At 40.6% G+C, this 24,405-nt stretch overlaps 1 protein-coding gene across 1 annotated transcript in view; it reads right to left on the bottom strand.

Annotated features, from left to right (window-relative positions):
• Window positions 1–24,405, bottom strand: part of Wnt10 (Wnt oncogene analog 10) — a 322,353-nt gene that overhangs the window by 170,472 nt on the left and 127,476 nt on the right. Inside the window, exon 2 of the mRNA XM_067766364.1 lies at window positions 23,843–24,225. Coding sequence (XP_067622465.1) covers window positions 23,843–24,225 — 383 coding nt within the window. The remainder of the gene's footprint in view (window positions 1–23,842; window positions 24,226–24,405) is intronic.

Here is a 24,405-nt window from a genome sequence, read left to right as displayed (position 1 = left end):
AATTCTTATTTCTCAGCATGATTTCAGAATTAAAAAATTTAAAGCATAATTTTCGTATGAAGAAAAAATTGTTAAATACTGATTGTAGAAAACCTCTAATTTCAAAAAGCAAATGATTTCATTCTTCAACAGGTCTGATACGTACATATATGTAATACGCCTATATTGCTACAAAAAGCTAGGTACATTCCCAAACATCAGAGTGCCGATATATTGCTGTTTAAACGTTTTTGTTTTTGTATTCAATAATCGAATGTACCTAAATTTAAATTTTTTCTTGTCACACTTATGCTACTACAATCACAAAAATTTTATAGGCTGTCTTGTTTTGATTTCGAATTCAAAACACATTGCGAGCATTTTCTATTAAGCGCCAAATGCACGACACGAACATTTCCGCGAACATTCCGCAATCTTGTTCGCAGCTTTGGCCATACACCATACGAACTTTTGGCCGAACATTAGTTCTCTTTCAGACAGCGATGAATACGGACAACAATTGTGCTGCAGCAATATTGCTCGCTGTGGCAATTAAGCGTAAAAAAAAGAGAGAAGATCGCAAAAGAAGAATTTGGTGCAAAGAATGGTTTAAAAAACGAGCAGTTCTTGGACAAAGTGAGCTTATTAAAGAACTGGGATTCACGTCACAAAATGATTTTAAAAATTACGTTCGTATGAGCAAGGCAACAAGGATCTACTTCTTTTAATTTTTTGATTAAAGTCGCATAATCATTATTCTTTTTAGTTCTATTACAATAATCTTTGCTTTTTACTTGCCACAATGATGGCAAAGATTTATACATTTCAATAAATTCACTCAGAAATTTTTTATTATCCATTTTACTTTTCCGCGCACGTCTGTTCCGTTCAGAAATTACTACGATTATGAGCTATTTCGCCATACACGCACGAACAGTTCGCGCAAATGTTCGCCAAAAATTAAAATATTTTGATTTTTGGCGAACATTTGCGCGAACTGGCAAACACCACCATACACGACAGAAAAGGTCGCAGAAACATGACATAACGGGAATGTTCGCGGAAATGTTCGTGTCGTGTATTTGGCGCTTTAGCAATATATGAGTATTACATATATGCATACGTACATATATAGCATTCACTTCACTTCAGCTTCGTGTGATTCATAGCATTCGCTTCAGCTTCGCTTGATTCACCAGCTAATTGACAGGGCTGCTTTCGGAAACGTCAATGGCAGCGAGGGCAAGTAATGTTGCATTTTTTGACATTTTTAGGGGTAGGTTGTTGAGAAAAGATAATGAAGCCCTCTATTAAGGCTAAGCTGATTTTACAACAGAACACAACTTTTTGAATTATAAAAAAATCGCGTCTGATTTTAAATATACATTTGAAGAGTTTACGACTCTCTTATGCCGAATTGAGGCATGCCTCAACTCAAGACGGCTCAGTCATCTAACGAACATTCCAACCTGGAGCCGCTTACTCCAGGCCACTTTCTCGGGGGGTGGGCATCTGTTATCTCCACCCGAAATTGACTGTAATGAGAATTCTGCCTCAATAGTCAATCGATGGCAGAAAATGAAGGCCCTGCCCCAGACATTTTGCAAAAGATGGATATCGGAATATCTCACCGAGATAAAGAAACGGTATAAGTGGAAACATCCACAATCCAACTTAAAAACCGGGGACCTAGTGGTCATAAAGGAGGACAACCTCCAACCCAACGAGTGGAGAATGTGGAGAATCGTCAACATGCACACAGGCTTTGATAACCGTGTACGTGTTGTTGACGTCATTACAATTAAGGGACAAATTACCAGACTAATCGCGAAGCTGGCACTACTTCCGCCCAACGACAAGGAAAGTGAACTTTAAGAGTCCACATTCCTCTATCCCAAATAACCCCTCCCCCAGCTGTCGTTCACTCCGAACGAGGCCAACAGAACGAACGTTATTCTGAACAACTATCCCACAATTCACTCACTTACCCATAGCGAGGACACCAAAACCATAACCCAGCTCTTGTTTACCCCGAACGAGGCCAACAGAACCCAAACGCAGATACACTATCTGCCACATAATACTTTTTCCAACGATTACGGGTGCGCCGCTGCCACCACGCAATTGTTCAAAAATAGTTTAATATAGCAAGTAATCCCAAAGAAATTTATTCATATCATTATATCCGGACAAGGAAAATGAACTTTCATCGTTTTGGAGGAATATTTGACTGCTTTTCCAGTCAATTTCAGATCATATTCGTGAACATATTTCAATCGTTTTGGTTGGGATTTATGAATGATTTTCGGATATGATTATCATGTATTTAGTCTTCATATCTCATACAAAATAAGATCTTCAATGGAAAGTTAAATTCTTACAAGTATAATATTCATTATTCACTCAACAAAGATAATCAGAAAAGATTCAGAAAGCTTAATGAAAAATGATTAAAAATTGTGGATCATCCAAAGTAACCACCATTGTTATTCAAACTATGAGTGATATCTTATCTGTCAACTGCCTGACAGGATGTTCAATATGGCTACTTTTTAGCGTTTTAACAGGGTGTTCTATGGCGGCGCATAAGGCCGGCTATCTTCAGCGGGTGATAGAAAGAGATGCAGAATGAGACAGCGATAGTCAATTACAAATCAGGTGATCCAATCACTTTGGAATTTTGACGTCTATGCAGAAGATATCACACTTAGTTTGATTCGCAATGGTAACCACATTTGATTCAATAATGACTAAAAAAAATATTCAGCTTTTTGATCATCTAAGTATTCATATTTGATTATCTCTTTTGTTCAATTGTATGAAAACTCAGTATTTAGTGAAAGAGTAACGAGATTGTATGGATAGGTAGAGAAATTCAGAATTTAAACACCTAAGTGCTAAGTGGGGTGTTTGGGTATTGGAATGACCCTAGCAGGCAAATCCACTGCATAATTCGGAATATTGGGCTTCTTCAATTAAATTATTAACGCCCGTAGCGTAGAAATGAATAATCGAAACAATTGTTAATCATCTAATTATCATAATAGAATGTATATTAAGGCATTCTCGTTCATTTCATTAAGCGAATTTGGCAACCGCCTACAGGTAGCAATTCATGAAATTCGCAATGATATTCTTTCGAACTAAGATGTTGTGAGAATATGATACAGAATTTTAAATGGAGAGGTATTCATAAAATCGATTTAATAAATGCGTTTTAATTATACACACTAAGAACGAATTAACCTTTGGTTTTGATTTTAATTATTGTTCGTACAAAATTTAATTTGTAAGGAAATTAAATAATAGCCAAGATAATCTCAAATGTTACATATACATGTATTTCAGAATTCTGGTAATGTTTGACACATCGTCCATTGCATTCAACAGAGAGTAAGCGATATATGTATGTAAATAAAATTCATATGACAGATAGTTATTGTTAATATTCGCTTCTGTGTCCAGTTGCAAAGGTGTTCAGTTACAGAGGTCTTTTTTCCGCCTTTGCTTAGGAAGTTGAATCATTACACTGAAAGAAATGATGCTAGTAAAATCAACAAATCGGTTCTGTTGTTCTTGACTTAACGGAGATTCGGTGAAATTGTTCGAATTATGGTTAACTCGACCGAGTTTTTCGTCAAGCGAACAAATTAGTTTAGTCATTTCAAAAGAACAGAAATTGGTGCTCTTAAGTTAACAAAATTTTGTAAAATTGACAGATTCCTAATCAATAATCTACTGTCAGTACTTGAGCAAATTTTAAAGAGAATTTTACGCTCACTGCGCTCTCTACTTTGTACTTATGACGATAATGCCACTTGTTAAAAAAAAACACCAAAATAAAAAAACCATTAAAAGGCAAAAACACACAAAATGGGAAAACTACAAAAAGCTAGTTTTTCAGTTATCAATACAAAACGAAGAAACCCTTTTTTGAATTTACTGTGCAAAAATTATGAGATACCGGAACGACTATCTATTGGGTACAATTTTGCAACTTCTCGTCCAAGCGAAATGCAACATTGCGCCCTCTTGTTGCAAAAGTTTTGCTTGAACGAACAGGATTTTTCCAAATTTAGTAACATTTTGTTCAAGTTTTTATGAATTTTCACTCACGCGAACGAACCTAATAAGATAGTAAATAAAATAATTAAAAAAAAACTTGTAAGTTAAACGGTTTTATTGAAAACAATACTTACATGAAGTAATAATAATACTAACAGCTAGAAAATAATAAGGTAGGTCCTAGGTACTAATCATCACACTCCTCATCAATCTTGTGGGTTGATCAGACAATTAAATAAAAGTGTGGGATAACTTACAAGTTCTCTTTTTAAGCGATTTTATTTCAGTTGACTTGAAAGGCTGCACGTCCAGTGAAAATTTTGTAATTAAAATTTAAGTAACTTCCCGATAAGCTACAAGCTTGAAACTTGGAATATAGTTCAGAACCCGATGACAATCCAATAATAAGGAAAAAATCGCCGCTAGGTGGCGTAAGGATCGAGATATTCACAAAAATCGTATTTGTGGTCCGATTTCGCTCATATTTGGAACACATAATTCACACAAGAATAGAAAGCGAACTATGAAAAAAATCGCCGCTAGGTGGCGCATGGATCGAGATATTCACAAAAATCGTATTTGTGGTCCGATTTGGCTCATATTTGGAAGACATAATGCATGAATAGAAAGCGACCTATGAAAAAAATCGGCGCTAGATGGCGCAAGGATCTAGATATTCACAAAAATCGTATTTGTGGTCCGATTTGGCTAACATAATACATACAAGAATAGAAAGCGACCTATGAAAAAAGTCGCCGCTAGGTGGCGTTAGGATCGAGATATTCACAAAAATCCTATTTTGTGGTCCGATTTCGCTCATATTTGGAACACATAATACATACAAGAATAGAAAGCGACCTATGAAAAAAAATCGTCGCTAGGTGGCGCATGGATCGAGATATTCACAAAAATCGATTTGGCTCATATTTGGAAAACGTAATACATACATGAATAGAAAGCGACCCATGAAAAAAATCGCCGCTAGGTGGCGCAAGGTTCGAGATATTCACAAAAATCGTAGTTGTGGTCCCTAATGTGGCCTATCTGCATAAATTTTAATAAGCTGTTTGCGTCTGACTCTGCCCTCCCCCTCCTCACTTTTTCCTAATCCTTTTATTCACTCCTCCCTCCGTCTTTTTCGCTTCATCTATTTCCATCTTCGTATCGTTCTATCTCTTTCTCAATCTCGTTCTCCTTCTCTCTTTTCTCTTCTCTCAATTTCTTCTCATTCTTCTGCATCCCTTATTTCCTGTCCCAGAGGGTGGTATGTGCTTTATTCCAGTCCCAGTCCCAGTCCCACTCCGAGTCTCAGTCCCAGTCCTAGTCCTAATCCCAGTCCCATTCCGTCTCTGGATAATATATTACTCTGTACTAAAGCACTCACCAACAGCTATCATTTGATATCCACATTGCATAAACACTGTCTAGGCATTCACTGGCCCACGTGTTGGCCTATATCTTGAGACCCTAGTCACCCAGGGGAATGAAAATTACCCCTACACAGCTAAAGACTCTCTTAAAAAAAATGTCATAGTACTTCTAAATCGCGGGTCCCCTCAGAAACCCCCACCCTCTCGGCGGGCCTGGTGATGTGCTATACTTGATATCATTCGCTATAATAGTTTTTATTGATAAGCAGGTTGTTTAATTAAACACTAAGCAATTACACGGAAGTATATCCGCACCACCTGAAAATATGGGTGCCACTGCGTATACGTAACATTTTATTATTACGTATAAACAAATAAAAAAATTGCAATAAAATAATATTGCGACTATAAACTCAGATATAATGCATCCTATCTCTCAAGTTAGATCAAACTACACCGGGGTGTAAAACAAATTCAAAATCGGTTCAGTAGTTTAGGAGTCCATCGCGCCCAAAAATGTTGTGACAGGTATTTTTTATATATTAAGAAGATATGTATATGTAGCAAGCATGCGAATTTATGTATTCACATATTTACGTATTTATATGGTGGCCGTCGTGGTGTGATGCTAGCGTGCTCCGCCTACCACACCGAAGACTGTGGGTTCACACCCCGGGCAAAGCAACACCAAATTTTAGAAACAAGCTTTTTCAATTAGAAGAAAATATTCTAAGCGGGCTCGCCCTTTGGCAGTGTTCGGCAAGCACTCCGAGTGTATTTCTGCCATGAAATGCTCTCATTGAAAACTCATCTGCCTTGCAGATGTCGTTTGGAATCGGCATAAAACAAGTAGGTCCCGTCCCTCTAATTTGTAAGAAAAATTAAAAAGGAGCACGACGCAAATTGTAAGAGAAGATCGGAGGTTATCACGCCTTACATTTATTTATATAATTATATGGCAACATAGGTACTTTCATACAAAGCTGTCGCAACAACTTTTTTTCTTCATTTGACTACTAAAACGTTCAATTACGAATCAACGACTTATGCGCAGTTGATTCAACATCTTGTTGCGATGGATAAAAATTTACAGAAATTTCGCCTGAACTGACCCGTATTTCGGTTGATTTTACCAGTCGTTTTCTTTCAGTGTACTGATCATGGCATGAGCTATGCACATAATATCTCTATACATATTTATATTTGTTCTTTAGCTAAAATCATAGTAAATGCTTAATAAATTAGATGCAAGTAATTTTTCAAATTCCATAAAATTGCAAAATAAAAATAGAATGTAGAAATATTTTACTCATTTCGATCATTCTGCTGCGTCAAATGTGGGCCCACCCCACCAACTGCAGCACTGTTTGACCAGTTGCCAATTCAGCCAAAGACAAACTAGTTAGCATAAATGCTGCAAGGCCTGATAACCATATTTTCGTATTCTCACCAAATCGTAATGCCGTCAACCAATTTGTATATCACATAGGTTATCCTGATGTGCATAAAAAGTATCATAAACAATATTCCAACAAATGCGAGACATGTATAGAGCTGAGCAAGCTGTCCAACTGACAGCACCTTGTGTCGCATCCCAACCCCATAGCGCACCCCAATTAAACGACTCACCCAGGCACATGGTCAAACTAGTAAGTAAGTACCTATCGGTCGAATGAATAACCCGCATTTCTGTGCTCATGAACATATGTGTGTATGTAAGTTAGAGTAAGCAAGGCTAAATACTAAATACTTATTCGTATAAATTGTAAGAACATTGTGTTAAATAATGCATACGATATTCATAAACGCGGTGATAGAAGGTAGTGTAGACAAACAGCAAAATACAGTGAAAAGACGTTGTCCTGCCCTAAATGTGGCCTTTCTGCATACATTTTAATAAGCTTTTTGCATCTGAATATGCCCCCCCCCCCCCCCCCTCTTCACTTTTTCCTAATCCTTTTATTCACTCCTCCCTCCGTCTTTTTTGCTTCATCTATCTTTATCCTCGTCTCATTCTATCTCTTTCTCAATCTCGTTCTCCTTCTATCTTTCCTCTTCTCTCAATTGCTTCTCATTCTTCTGCATCCCTTATTGCCTGTACCAGAGGGTGGTATGTATTGTATTCCAGTCCCAGTCTCAGTCTCACTCCGAGTCTTAGTCCCGGTCCTAGTCCTAATCCCAGTCCCAGTCCGTCTCTGGATAATATATTACTCTGTACTAAAGCACTCATCAACAGCTATCGTTTGATATCCATATTGTATAAAGACTTTCTAGGCATTCACTGCCCACATTTTGGTCTATATCTTGAGACCCTAGTCACCCAGGTGTATGAAAATTACCCCCTACACAACTAAAGACTCTCCTGAATTAAAAAAAAATGTCATAGTACCTCTAAACCGCGGGCCCCCTAAGAAACCCCCACCCTCTCTGCGGGGCTGGTGATGTGCTATACTTGATATCATTCGCTATAATATTTTTTATTGATAAGCGGGTTGTTTAATTAAATACCAAGCAATTACACGGCAGTATATCCGCACCACCTGAAAATATGAGTGCCACTGCGTATACGTAACATTTTATTATTACGTATAAACAAATAAAACAAATTGCAATAAAATAATATTGCGACTATAAACTGAAATAAAACCTATCCTATCTCTCAAGTTAGATCAAACTACACACGGTGGGAAAAACAAATTCAAAATCGGTTCAGTAGTTTAGGAGTCCATCGCTCCCAAAAATGTTGTGACAGGTGTTTTTTATATATTAAGAAGATATGTATATGTAGCAAGCATGCGTATTTATGTATTCACATATTTTCGTATTTATATGGCGGCCGCCGTGGTGTGATGCTAGCGTGCTCGACCTACCACACCGAAGACCCTGGATTCACACCCCGGGCAAAGCAACGTCAAAATTTTAGAAACAAGCTTTTTCAATTAGAAGAAAATTTTCTAAGCGGGGTCGCCCCTCGGCAGTGTTCGGCAAGCACTTCGAGAGTATTTCTGCCATGAAATACTCTCAGTGAAAACTCATCTGCCTTGCAGACGTCGTTCGGAATCGGCATAAAACAAGTAGGTCCCGTCCCGCTAATTTGTAAGAAAAATTAAAAAGGAGCACGACGCAAAATACAGTGAGTAAATAGTTTTCAAATATTTTGTAACTATAAACAACTTCAATTTAAAGGTCGATCCCACCAAATAATCTTTTAAAATATGCTTATCCGATTCATGACACAAACGTAAAAGCGATGAGTTGGTCAATTCTAAGAACTCTTTCATACGATCTCCTATATCATTCTCGCCACATATAGTAGACAGTTGCATTTTATTTGTGGCTACAAGCTGCAGGTAGAGGTTCAACATATGATTGCGCAAGAATCGTTACCACCACATCCAAATATACCACAAGGCTATTATCCTAACGACGCACTTGATGCATATCAAGGCACTGCACCTATTCACAACAACAAAGCATGCTTGCTTTCAAAACCTTACAATCATACCGCTCATACATTTACTACGTTACATATACCTGTGTATGGAGCATTTTCCCTTTTGGTACGTGTGTTACATAACATATGTGCACATATGTACGTATCTACATCCCTGGCAAATTTACATTTATTGCAGTTTACTTCAATTATGAGTTTATAGCTATTTATGAAAAGAGCCCTTCACGTTTGAAATCTAAATTGAATTCGATTAAAGCCTTAGCGCAAGATGCTAGCAACCGTGTCATCAATAAAGAAAAGGAAGCTTAATATGAAGATTGGAAGATGAGGATGTTCGCGCATGACGGTGGTAGCAGTGGCAGTAACAGCAAACAACCGTATGGTTCGACCTCGCTTGGCATTGAGCCATCACAACAATCAACGTCCGCATTGCTACCCCCTCCTCCTCAACAAACACAATTTTCAAGAAAAAACGAGTTGCGTTGCAGTCAACATCGGTCGCACCTCAATTTATCGGCACATAATTCGAAAATCAACTCCCCATCAACTGATGTTCTTGATCATAAAACCAGTCACAAACAACCGCTTGGCGGAGTGGTTAGCCGCCAACGTGATCATTCGCACTCGTCTCAGGGACAAAATCTAACTCGACATACCGCACAAGGCTATCAATTGGAGGGGAAAAGAGCGATATTATGGGCTCAGATCCACACACCGCTGCAAACCAACCTAATCCAGGGTACAAGGTTGCACAAAATCAGACTCCACCTCCACGCGTACCTTACAAAAGGACCCATCAGCCGGTAAATTGGCAGAAACCACGAAAAAATAACAACAAGTAACTTTATGAACGGAAAATTTTTTAGTCTGTTAAAAATATTGAGACAACCATACAGATTGTTTATGCAGATCCACACACCGCTGCAAACCAACCTCATCCAGGGTACAATGTTGCACAAAATTAGACTCCACCTCCACGCGTACCTTACAAAAGGACCCATCAGCCGGTAAATTGGCAGAAACAAAAATATTGAGAAACCCATACAGATTGTTTATGCATATTATTATATTTATCACCAAATATTGAGAAACCCATACAGATTGTTTATGCATATTAATAATTTAATTAATTGATTCTTACCACCAATCATATTCACGTCCATATTCATTGTCCACGCCCTGTGATCGTAGTATTTCCGGACTAATATAGTCAGGTGTTCCAGCAGCGCTGCTCGATATCACCAAACCATTCGGATCCATACGCATACATGTCCCAACTCCAGCCAGTTTTAAATGGCCACGACGATCGAGTAGCACATTATTTGGTTTAACATCACGATGCACACTATGTATGGTGTCAAGTGCGAGTACAACTTCCATTGTGTAAAAATGGCCCATCCTTCTGGTATTTCATACACTGAAAGAAAAAGACTGGTAAAATCAACCGAAATACGGGCCAATTCAACCGAAATTTCTGTTCATTTTTATCCATCGCATGTTGAATCAACTGCGCCCAAGTCGTTGATTCGTAATTGACCGTTTTAGTAATAAAATGAACAAAAAAACATAAATAAATAAATAAATGTAAGACGCGATAACCTCCGAAGAAATCTAAGGCCGACCTTCTCTTCCAATTTGCGTCGTGCTCCTCTTGATTTTCCCTACAAATTGGCCGGCCGGGAGCTACATGTTTTATGCCGACTCCGAACGGTATCTGCAAGGCAGATGAGTTTTACTGAGAGTTTTTCATGGCAGAAATACACTCGGAGCGCTTGCAAAACACTGCCGAGGGGCGACCCCGCTTAGAAAATTTTCTTCTAATTGAAAAACCTTATTTCTAAAATTTTATGTTGCTTTGCCCGGGGGGCATACGGTGTGGCAGGCGGAGCACGCTACCATCACACCGCGATGACATTTACTAACCGAACGTCAATTGGGCTTACATCAAATATGCTGACACAGATTAAACATTATGCACTTTATTATTTTGTTTTATTAAACGCACTTTCACCAAATTTTATATTTTATAATTTATTTAATTTATAGTTTTGAACTTCGCTTTGCAAATAGAAATGGAAAGAGTAGTCACAAAACTGATTCTCAATTCTTTCAGCTCATTCTCAATTTCTCCTCTCGCATGTAGTTGCCACTCTTGATTGTTTCGAACAAAACATGTATAAATGTTTGACATTACATTTTAAATAGAGAACTTGTAAGTTATAGAAAAGTAAAGAATCAAATCGCTAGAAGCTAATTCACCACTGGAGTAACTTTACATGTAATTCGGCAAGTTTAGATTTCGTAACACTTTAAGTTGAAAAGATTCCAAAACAACTCAAACTTTTATGTTGTCGGGAACATCAACATTAAAAAGGATGTTTTTTATTATCTTATTAAATTCGTTCGCGTGAGTGATAATTCGTAAAAACTTGAACAAAATGTTATTAACTTTGGAAAAATCCTGTTCGTTCACGCAAAACTTTTGCAACAAGAGGGCGCAATTTTGCATTTCGCTTGGAGGAGAAGTTGTAAAATTGTACCCGATAAATAAGTGTTCCCATATCTCATAATTTTTTGCACAGTAAATTCAAAAAATGAGTTTTCGTTTTGTATTGATAACTGAAAAACTAGTTTTTTTGTTGTTTTCCTATTTTGTGTGTTTTTTCGATTTGGTGGTTTTCTTATTTTGGTATTTTTTTTTTTAACAAGTGGCACCATCGTCATAAGTACAAAGTAGAGAGCGCAGTGAGCGTAAAATTCTCTTTGAAATTTTCTCATGTATTGACTGTTGATCGCTGCTGAAATGACCAGTGAGATCAGTTGTGTTAACAGAAAAATCAGTTAGATTGGCCAGGAATCTGTCAATTTTACAGAATTTTGTTAACTTGAGAGCGACAATTTCTCTTCTGTTGAAATGACTAAACTAATATGTTCGTTTGACAAAGAACTCGGTCGAATTAACAATAATTCCATCAATTTCACCGAATCTCCGTAAAGTCAAGAACAACAGAACCGATTTATTGATTTTACTAGCACCATTTCTTTCAGTGTACATGAACATGGGCAATACGTCGGTGCGCCACCATGCAGGGGCACATTCGGGATAAGCTATCCCAGTTATTGTTTTTATTATTGGTGCTACGATATTAATTCATGTGTATACCCAGAATTAGTAGTATATGCTCCCATAATACGAGCGCTGCCCCCGTCATGATATAAAAGTCGTGCTTGGCGACTTTAACGCCAGGGTGGGCAAAGAAGGTGTTTTTGGCCCTACAGTCGGAAAGTTCAGCCTACACAATGAAACTTCTCCTAACGGACTGAGGCTGATTGACTTTGCCGGTGCTCGAAACATGGTCATATCAAGCACGAGGTTCATGCATAAAAAGATACATCAAGCTACATGGCTGTCTCCTGATCGAAATACTCGAAATCAGATCGATCACGTTGTGATAGACGGACGGCATGCCTCCAGTGTTTTAGATGTGCGAACGATCCGAGGACCTAACATCGATTCGGACCATTATCTCGTTGCAGCCAAAATACGCACCCGCCTCAACGCGGCTAAAAACAAGGAACAAAAAACACAAGGAAAGCTAGACGTCGAAAAGCTTCAATCACAACAGACTGCCAATGATTTCGCAACTCGACTCTCACACCTGCTCTCTGAGGGCACAACTCATCCTGAAGGAATACAGGAGCAGTGGGAGCATATCTCCAAAGCACTTCATACTGCCGCCGAAGAAAAAATTGGTTACCGGCGGCCACGAAAAAACAACTGGTATGATGGAGAATGCCGCGTTGCAACCGAAAGAAAAGACGCTGCCTACAGGGCTACGTTAAAAGCGAGCGCGACAAGAGGAGTGTGTGAACGCTATCGTGAGTTGAAAAGGGAAGCGAGACGCCTTTTCAGGAAGAAAAAGCAGAAGCAGAAAGGCGTGAGTGCGAGGAGCTTAAGCTGCTAGCCACCAGGAATAACGCCCGAAAATTCTACCAAAAAGTACGGCGACAGACGGAAGGTTTTAAGACCGGGGCAAACTCCTGTAGGAATGAAAACGGCGACCTGGTAACTGATGTCCAGAGAGTGCTTAGATTATGGAGGGAACACTTCTCTGCTCTCCTAAATGGAGGCAGCAATTCACCGCGCAGAGATGAAGAACCCGATCAAGCAATCGATGATGATGGAATATATGTCCCCCCGCCCGATTATGCCGAAGTTAGAATAGCAATAACCAGATTGAAAAACAACAAGGCCGTGGGCGCTGATGGATTGCCTGCGGAGCTATTCAAGTTCGGCGGCGAGGAGTTGGTAAGGCGCATGCAGCAGCTTCTTAGCAAAATATGGGCGGACGAAAGCATGCCCGACGGTTGGATTCTAAGTGTTCTTAACCCAGTCCACAAGAAGGGGGATACTGCAAAATGCACCAACTATCGTGGAATCAGCCTTCTTAATATCGCATATAAGGTCCTTTCAAGTGTATTGTGCGAAAGATTGAAGCCCACCGTGAACCGGCTGATTGGACCTTATCAGTGCGGCTTCAGACCTGGTAAATCTACCATCGACCAGATTTTCACAATGCGCCAAATCTTGGAAAAAACAGGTGAAAAGAGGATCGACACAAATCACCTCTTGGTCGACTTTAAAGCCGCCTTCGACAGCACGAAAAGGAGCTGCCTATATGGCGCTATGTCTGAATTTGGTTTCCCCGCAAAACTTATACGGCTGTGCAAAATGGCGTTGAGCAACACCATCAGCTCAGTCAGAATTGAGAAGGACCTCTCCGAGCCGTTCGAAACTAAACGAGGTTTCAGACAGGGTGACCCCCTATCGTGCGATTTCTTTAATTTGATGCTGGAGAAAATTATACTAGTTGCAGAACTTAACCGCACTGGAACAATATACTATAAAAGCGTGCAATTACTGGCATATGCTGATGACATTGATATCATCGGCCTAAACACCCGCGCTGTTAGTTCTGCTTACTCAAAGTTGGAAAAAGAAGCGGTAAAGATCAGTTTGATGGTGAATGAGGACAAAACGAAGTACCTGCTGTCATCGAGCAAAGAGTCAGCGCATATGCGCCTTGGCAACCACGCTACTGTTGGCAGCCATAATTTCGAATTAGTAAAAGACTTCGTTTATTTGGGAACCATCATCAACACTAGCAACAACATCAGCACTGAAATCCAGCGAAGAATCAATCTTGCCAATAAATGCTACTTTGGACTAGGTAGGCAATTGAAAAGTAAAGTCCTCTCTCGGCGAACGAAAATCATACTCTACAAGTCACTTATCGTACCCGTCCTGCTATATGGGGCAGAAGCATGGACCATGACAATAGCAGATGAAGCGGCTTTGGGAGTGTTCGAGAGAAAAGTTCTTCGAAAGATTTATGGACCTCTACGCGTTGGCGATGGCGAGTACCGAAGAAGATTTAATGATGAGCTGTACGAGCTATACGCACACATCAACATAGTCCAGCGAATTAAAACGCAGCAGCTGCGCTGGCTAGGCCATAATATGCGAATGAAAGATGATGCTCCGGCCAAGAAAGTGTTTCTATCGGAACCCGCCTATGGAAGCAGAGGTAGAGGGCGGCCCCCACTCCGTTGGAAGGACCAAGTGGAAAACGATTTAAACTCCCTTGGTGTGATCAATTGGCGCTGGTTGGCGGAGCGAAGGAGCGACTGGCGCGCCTTGTAGGACGGCCGTAACCGTTTAGACGGTTAAGCGCCAATTAAGTAAGTAAGTAAGCTCCCATAATTTATGCATATGCAAAAGCATTACGGGATATATTAAGATATTTTGAGAGATTTTCTGATTTTAAGTTTTTATTTATAGTAATTTCCTTGTGTACTGTTTGGTTCATCGCTTGAATGGTCCAGTTTTTGGAATTTGAGCATTTTTCTTATTCCTTTCCTGGAAAGAAAAAGAAAAATTAATTAATAAAAAGATTACAATCACTTACGAGTTTCCATACTCACCACCGCGTGTTAAATTAATGACATTTTTGCCATTCAGGAAATGAAAAAGTGTGACACATGTCAAATTTATATACTTCATTTCTGACTGTTAATGCACTGCAATGCCGACATTGGGCCTCACGCGCTGCTACACGCACTACATGTCGCGAACAACATATCTCTACCAATCATCCATTTGGTCGAGATTTAAAATACTTAATTCAACGAATTTCAATATTAGCGACGATACACGTCGAATACAATATTGAATGGTGAAAATGCAACTGCACAGGTAGTCTTTTATACCTTTTCCGCCAAGTTGCGAACCGTTAGGTGTGATGGCAGGCCACTTGTGGTAAAAAAAACACGCCACAAATTATGTAGCACAAGATTTAGCGACATCGACCGACAAAAGTCGAATTATAAATGTACTAAATGTGTTAAAGCACCACCCACAGCTTCCTTTCTTTTTTTTGCGAAAATACATTGTACATAATTTTTTTTATGCCACCCAAACAACAACCCGCCAACCTCAGTTTGGTCATGATCAATGATACCAATATTCTTTGAGATCATGACCCGTTACCAAACCTTATCGACCAAGTCAGAGGGAGGCGCAAAGAGCTTCGACGTTGCTTGCCAGCTCTGCAGCAGGGATCATGGCCTTAGAATCTGCGCAGAATACCGGAAAAGGTCCCCCAAGGAGACGTTGCGAGCAGTGCCTTTGAACAAGTACTGTCCGAACTGTCTGTCGCCCTTTCACCGCGTGGACAAGTGCAACAGCGAATATCGCTGCAAACGGTGCCAGCAAAAGCACCACACCACGCTCCATTTGGATGAGCGTCAGGCAGAAAGCAATGATGCAGCCACAACTGGCGACGACAACCCGTCCGACGACACATTGTCAATCCACTAATGGGGACGACAAAGTCCTGGGCTCAGCAGGTGGAGGAAGAGGAAATAGAGGAAGAGAGGAGCGAAAGCGGAGGAAGAGCGAGCAAAAACGGAAATCAGATCGTCAACGAGCAACAATGGGATGCGCAGTTTCCGGCCGCTGTTGCAGCACGAACGAAGCGCGGATAAAGTTCGAAACCAGCAAAACAATTGGCGGCAACGTGACGTCGGACTCTATCGAAGCCCCACCAAATCGTCCGAACTGCATGGCAGCAACGGCGAAACAAATCGACGCCATATATCTCTAACGCCCAAAATGCAAGAGGACTATCGCGCGATACACACTTACACCTAAAATAAATAAATGTAAGGCGCGATAACCTCCGAAGAGATCTAAGGTCGAGCTTCTCTTCCAATTTGTGTCGTGCTCCTCTTGATTTTTCCTATAAATTGGCCGGACGGGACCTGCATGTTTTATGCCGACTCCGAACAGCATCTGCAAGGCAAATGAGTTTTCACTGAGAGCTTTTCATGGCAGAAATACACCCGGAGCGCTTGCCAAACACTGCCGAGGGGCGACCCCGCTTAGAAAAATTTTCTTCTAATTGAAAAACCTTATTTCTAAAATTTTGATGTTGCTTGCTCGGGGTATGAACCCAGGGCATACGGTGTGGTAGGCGGAGCACGCTACCATCACATCAAGGTGGCCGCCATCCCTGCGCCACCAGTACAATCGTCGATGCAGAGCTGGTACGCGATCTACAATTGGAGCGCCAAGGAGCAGGACAATGCACACTCATTCTGCTGGGCAAATTCGGGTCATCGACGCATGTAACTAATCAACTCGCAATCGTCAAAAGCCCGCCGTCCAATGTGGACCCGAAGATTGCCGCGCGCTATCAATTCATGCGGCTAGCGGATCCGCATTTCTACCGCCCATACCCAATTCGGCATACACTCGGCCCTGATATGTACGCCGAAATGATGGTGAGCGGCACACCGGTATCTACAGTTGGCGGTCTCCTAACGCAACTGACCGTATTCGGGTTGGTGGTCTCAGGAGCCCACCAGAAATAAAACTCCTGTTATCAAAGCCTCACACGCACATACTCTTATACATATTTAAGTAAATACTACACGGAATTTAAAACCACGTACCTGTATTTAATAATTTCTTTTCTTTTACCACAGAAGAGCGAAACTTGAGGTCAACCAGACGGCGTGCAGTGCTAGCAGTCCGCATCTGCACCGCCTTACTACGATTCTGCGCCTTACTGGACGTGTGATGACGTTGCATTCCTTTTTTAAATTTCTTTTCATTTTCTTTCGTTGCTTACGGCAAGGGGCCAGTATGTTTAGGTCACAGAACAAAATATATACATATATTCCACAACATTTGTTGATTTCTTTCCTTTACATTTGTTGTTTTTAAATTGCTTAATAAAAAGCCATCACATATTGTTATTGAATTAATCTAAACCTTTTTGGTGTTTTTATTACACATTCTTCTACAATTCCGAGGGTGCGCGCCGTTGCCACCACGAAATTGTACAACTGTCCTAGTAGCTTTCACCAGGAGAATGAACCATCTATCCCAGACCCATTCCTGGTTGGAACTAAAATACAATTCTCAATGGAGGCAAAATACCTAGGAGTCACTCTGTATAGAACCCTCACCTGGAATGCTCATTTTGATGCTGTCCCAAACAAAGCAACACGAGTTTTCTTCGCCTGTAATCGACTCTACTGCAAAATATAGGGAATATCTCCAAAAATGGTATACTGGACATTTAGTACTGTTGTAATGCCAATAGTCACCTATGCTTCCCTAGTTTGGTGGCAGAAGGCCACGCAAAGAACGGCAACAGCAAAACTAAGCAATCTGCATCCACTAGTTTGCATTGGCAAAACGGGTGCGATGAGAACGTCTCCTGCTTATGCACTTAGTGCTTTAGTGGGAATACCTCCCTTGCCTATTCTGATAGAGAAAGAGGCAACACAAGATAGAAATGCAACTGGAATAACAGGAGACACGTATAACATCCAATATGGAAGCACAGGAGGCACGCATTTCAGAAATGTCGTCGCATATGTCATCTCAACTGGCAGAACAAAAGACAAGTATAGCATCCCAACTGTAATCGCAGGAGAACGGTATAACAGCCAATATTGAAGCACAGGAAACACAAATTTCATCACAGCTGGAAGAACTAAAGACATATATGGCAACTCAACTGAAAGAACAAGAGACACGCATAACAGTACAACTAGAAGCACAAGAAGCGCGTATATCATCAAAACTCGAAGCGCGCATGGACGAAAAAATAATGCAGTTTGAAGAAAAATTCAAGGCAGAGGTGGATGTTTTGAGAGGTCGTATAAAGGAATTGCAACTTAATCGCCCGGCTGCTTCAGCGAGTAATACGAAGGTAAAAACTCCATTTTTTGACGGTTCTATTCCTTTCCAGGTCTTTAAGGTACAGTTTGAGAAGACCGCAGCAGTGAACAACTGGAATGCTGAAGATAAAGTTGGAGCTCTATTCGTAGCATTGAAGGGGCCTGCAGCCGAAATCCTACATACGATTCCCGAAGGATAGCGGAACGACTACGAAACTTTGATGAGTGCTCTAGAAGGACGATACGGAACTGAACATAGGAGACAGATATACCAAATGGAGTTACTGAACCGCTTCCAGAGGCCTGGTGAAACATTGCAAGAGTTTGCGTCGGATGTTGAAAGGCTGGCACATTTAGCGAATGCGAACGCACCCGTGGAATACACCGAAAGGGTAAAAATCCGGAGCTTTATAAATGGCATACGGGACGTGGAAACGAAGCGAGCGACATACGCAAACCCAAAACCTACATTCACAGAAAAGGTATCACATGCTCTGAATCAGGAAACAGCTTCGCTTCTGTGTAAGCCTGTTTTCAAAGCACGACGTGTGGAAGTAGAAAGGCCAGAGTGGGTAGACGCAATATTGGAGGCGCTAAAAGGATAACAAGAGCGGAGTTTAAGAGTTATCAAATGCGGGAAGCCCGGTCACATTGCACGTCATTGCGATCTTTTTCCTGGTAGTTCCAACTTTGGTGGCCGTAAATGCAAAGCTGGAGGAGATGGGCAAGATCATGCCAGATGTAAAGATCGAGAGCTAGCTCTCGCTGTTGATTGTCCTGTGATATCTGTCTCGCAAATTGGAAGAAAATCGAGCAGTTTTGCCGTCATATGAAAGGTGGATGGCAAGGAGCATGTACGAGTGCATCTCACTTCTTAATCCGATCTTATTTAGTCAACAGGAGAGTAAATCCTTTACCTGGAGCAAGGTTGCGTATGGTCACTGTCGAGTATGGTTCTACACAAATTCGTTGTGGCGGAGATTGTTAATGAAGCCATATTGGGAGTGGACTTCTTAGTTGACCATGGCATCAAGATCGATATGCAGAGAAGGGTTATGCGTTATGAGAACCACGATGTGCCACTTAACTTCAGTTTGGAAAAAGGGTTCAGCAGTAATCGAGTACTGGTGGAGAAGAGTCGACAAAGACCACGAAAGTCAAAGGTAAAGGTTGATGGAACGAATGGGCCAAACAAAGCAAAATCAAAGATACCTGCGAGAGAAACACTGGCATTGAAAAACCCAAACGGGCCCACTAAAACCAAGGAAAGAATTTCGCAGAAAGAGTGCAAGGGTGGTTTCAAGCCAAGGCACACTAATTTTGTGAAGCGTCGGAACGATACTGATTATGCAAAGCCAATCCGTCAAGCGCAAGCTCTACGAAGTAGTTCATTGGCAAACAACAGAGTGTGAGGGAACGATCTGGGATAATGAGTAGTAAGATGAAACCCAGGTACGATGAGAACAATAATTCGAAAGTTTTCTTGGAGGGAGATTTGGTACAGTTATATAACCCTCACCGGCGGAAAGATGTTCCATCCAAATTTCGGTGCAGTTGGTAAGGCCCGTACAAAGTTGTGAAGAAGATCAGTGATACCATCTACCGCACACAAACCATTGGGAAACCACGAAATCGAAGAATGGTACATTTGGAGATGCTAGGGGCGTTCAGACTTGGGTGGAGGGCAGTGTGACGAATATTAGGGACACTAAGTAATACTCACATCACTAATCTGATACTAAGTAAATAAAGTCACAACAACAATAAAGCAAACAGTCACTTGTATTTACATAAACGAATCAATCATTATGTCTACACATATGTACGTACACGCAGCGGAGAGAAAACGTGCAAACACATGCATATATCTTATCTGAGATGTGCACAAATGTATGCACTAATTTGTGCAAGTATCAATCACATATACACGTGCATCTGTAATTATAGCTAGAAATTTATAGCTGGTGAACGGGTAAATTCTAGAAATAGGAGCGCCTAGAAGAATGCGAACGAAACATTACAGAGTATAAAAGGAGGTAAAGCTGAGAATCAGCAATTAGTTTGATTTAAGCACGCTATCTGTCAAGAAGTAGTAGTGTTATTGTGAAGACTTAAATAAAGGCCATTTTGCATTATTGAGTAGTGGTGTTATTTATTCAACAGTTTAGTGATTCGAACGTTTGTAGAAGGTTGCAAATAAGCGGAATTGGAGTAAATTTGTCACAATTAGTGTCAGAAGAGGAATTGTTGAATAAATTCCAGAGTTGCAGAGCACAACAAGGACATGGCGGAGTTAAGTGAATTAAGGATCCAACAATTGAAAAAGGAGTTGGAAGTCCGTGGATTGAATACAACCGGCAATAAACTTGAACTTCAGGCACGACTCCGAGAGGCAATGGAATCGGAAGGAATTAATGCGGACGATGATGTCTTTCATCCTGATGGGGACGAGACAACAACAAAAATTGAAGAGAAAAACGAAACATCGCAGGCAGTTACCAGCACAGACTTGAACGTGTTATTGGCTGCAATATATGCACATAAAACTCGACAATAACATCGAAGGTAGAAACTCAACTGGAATCACAGGAGACACGTATAACATCCAAGATGGAAGCACAGGAGGCACGCATTTCAGAAATGTCGTCGCATATGTCATCTCAACTGGCAGAACAGAAGAAAAGTACAGCATCCCAACTGCAATCGCAGGAGAACTGTATAACAGCCAAGATTGAAGCACAGGAAATACAAATTTCATCACAGCTGGAAGAACAAAAGACATATATGGCAACTCAACTGAAAGAACAAGAGATGGATGTTTTGAGAGGTCGTATACGGGAATTGCAACTTAATCGCCCTTCTGCTTCAGCGAAAAATACCATCCATCTTTTGACGGTTCTGTTCCTTTCCAGGTCTTTAAGCTACAGTTTGAGAAGACCGCAGCAGTGAACAACTGGAATGCTGAAAATAAAGTTGCAGCTCTATTCGTAGCATTGAAAGGCCAACAGCCGAAATCCTACAGACGATTCCCGAAGGTGAGCGGAACAACTACTAAACTTTGATGAGTGCTCTAGAGAGACGATACGGAACTGAACATAGGAGACAGATATACCAAATGGAGTTACTGAACCGCTTCCAGAGGCCTGGTGAAACATTGTAAGAGTTTGCGTTGGATGTTGAAAGGCTGGCACATTTAGCAAATGCGGACGCACCCGTGGAATACACCGAAAGGGTAAAAATCCAGAGCTTTACAAACGGCATACGGGACGTGGAAACGAAGCGAGCGACATACGCAAACCCAAAACCTACATTCACAGAAACGGTATCACATGCTCTGATTCAGGAAACAGATTCGCTTCTGTGTAAGCCAGTTTCCAAAGAACGCCGTGTGGAAGTAGAAAGGCCAGAGTGGGTATAGGCAATATTGAGGGCGCTGAAATGATTGAAAAGCGAAGTGAAAGAGTTAACAAATGCTTCAAATGCGGGAAGCCCGGCCACATTGCACGTCATTGCGATCTTGGTCCTGGTAGTTCCAACTTGGGTGGCCGTAGCCGCAAAACTGGAGGAGATGAGCAAGAGTGTGTCAGATGAAAAGATCGGGAGCTAGCTCCAGCTGTTGAATGTCCTGTGATATCTATCTCGCAAATTGGAAGAAAATCGGGCAGTCTTGCCATAAAAGGAAAGGTGGATGGCAAGGATTGTGTACTGACTGTAGATACGGGTGCATCTCACTCCATAATCCGATCTGATTTAGTCAACAGGAGAGTAAAGCCATTACCTGGAGCAAGGTTGCGCACAGTCACTGGCGAGTATAACCAAGTCCGGGGAGAAGTGTTCTGTGAAGTATTAATTGGGAAGATCATGATTCTACACAAATTCGTTGTGGCGGAGATTGTTGATGAAGTCATATTGGGAGTGGACTTCTTAGTTGACCATGACATCAATATAGATATGCAGAGAAGGGTTATGCATTATGAGAACCAGGATGTGCCACTTAACTTCAGTTTGGAAAAAGGGTTCAGCAGTAATCGAGTACTGGTGGAGAAGGGTCGACAAACACCACGAAAGACAAAGGTAAAGGTTGATGGAACGAATGGGCCAAACAAAGCAAAATCAAAGATACCTGCGAGAGAAACACCGGCATTGAAAAACCCAAACGGACGCTCTAAAACGAAGAAAAGAATTTCGCAGAAAGAATGCAGGAATGATTTCAAGCCAGGGCACACTGCTGTTGCGAAACGTCGGAACGACGCAAGCTCTACGAAGTAGTTCATTGGCCAAACAACAGAGTGTGGGGGAACGATCCAGGATAATGAGTATTAAGATGAAATGCAGGTACGATGAGAACAATAATTCGGAAGGATTCTTGGAGGGAGATTTGGTTCTGTTGTACAACCCTCACCGGCGGAAAGGTGTTCCATCCAAATTTCGGTGCAGTGATACCATCTACCGCATACAAACCATTGGGAAACCATGAAATAGAAGAGTGGTACATTTGGAGATGCTAGCGGCGTTTAGATCAGGGAATTTCTCTGATCGGGACTATCACACTTAGGTGGAGGGCCATGTGACGAATATTAGGGACACTAAGTAATACTCACATCACTAATCTGATACTAAGTAAATAAAGTCACCACACCAATAAAGCAAGCAGTCACTTGTATTTACATAAACGAATCAATCGTTATGTCTACACATATGTACGTACACGCAGCGGAGAGAAAACGCACAAACACATGCATATATCTTATCTGAGATGCTCACAAAAGTATGCAATAATTTATGCAAGTATCAATATATACGTGCATCTGTAGTTATAGCTGGAAATTTATAGCTGGTGAACGAGTAAATTCTAGAAATAGAAGCGCCTATAAGTATGCGAACGAGACATTACAGAGTATAAAAGGGGGTAAAGCTGAGAATCAGCAATGAGTTTGATTTAAGCACGCTATCTGGCGAGAAGTAGTAGTGTAATTGTGAAGGCTTGAATAAAGGCCATTTTGCATTATTGAATAGTGGAGTTATTTATTCAACAGTTTAGTGATTCGAAGGTTAGTAGAAAGTAGCAAATAAGCGGAATTGCAGTAAATTCGTTACAATAAAAATTTTTTCGTTAAAGGAAAAATGTATCATGACAATAATAATAATATGACACTATGCCATCATTGCCATAAAACAAAGCCAATATCCACATCGTTCCAGCAACAGATGTCGCATCCCTGTGAAAGTCAATTGGCAGAAAACAGGACAAAAGTAGAAATAATGAATAGAAACAAACATTCGCTGGGATAGCTGAATGTTTATAGCAGCGGCGCCTAAACCTTGACGATGAAGGAAGCAGATCCCGAAATGTATCCATACAACGAGCTTTGGCAGTTGTCTAAAAAAAATTATTTTCTTCTTCCATTCTAATTTAAAAAATGTTTCGTATAACACAAAATTTATCATAACAATAATAATCATAAAACAATTATGATTAGGCCTTGAGCTCCATTCGAACCTGCGATCTTAAAAATTTTAAAGCAAAAAACTCACTATATCTTAATGTCCTCACCTTAGTTAAAAACATTCAATTATTTAGAGTCCACTCACGAATTGGTATACCATATACCTATATAACCTTTAATTACGGAGATTTGAACAATAAGCTTTATTTATTAACAATTTGTGTGTGTAAGATTTAGTAATGTTCGAAAAGTGAAGATTGATTTCTACTCACAATCCTTCCAACGTTATTATTGTGCAAGTTAATTTTTGACTGAACATCTCCGCCTCTCTCGCGACAGTCCAAAAAAAGTTTTGAAAATTTAACACCAAAATCCATATTATGGGAGCAACCACCCCATTTCCAACGACTGGCCATTTTTGCCCGTTCATGCTTCTTCTCCTCTTCTGCGTTGAGTATTTGATTAGTTTCTAAGTACTGAAGAAAGAGGTTCCGTTCCTTGTCAAAACTTCTCCGAAGGTTTTTATTAAGCATTTTCCGGCTAATTGATGGATCACAACCACACGATATCAATCGCCCTTGACTACATGCTCGGGCCACGTTGTGAGCTACACCAGCTGCTGAGATGGCATATGCAAACGCACCTTCTCTGTAACCTGTAAAGATAGCCAAAAATTACATTTCGTATAACTAACCTTATTCATTTATAGGTACATTACAACAACCAACAGATACGAATTCCATCTTCAAGGTGTTATTATTGGCGTAATCACTACCCCTTTATTATCTTGAACGTTAAAATAAGGTGAGCAGATGAAATGTACGCAAAGGTAAAG

The sequence above is a fragment of the Eurosta solidaginis genome, chromosome 2, assembly GCF_040869045.1.
Source record: "Eurosta solidaginis isolate ZX-2024a chromosome 2, ASM4086904v1, whole genome shotgun sequence".
Taxonomy (NCBI): Eukaryota; Metazoa; Arthropoda; class Insecta; order Diptera; family Tephritidae; genus Eurosta; species Eurosta solidaginis.
This window is presented reverse-complemented; position numbering and strand designations above follow the sequence as displayed.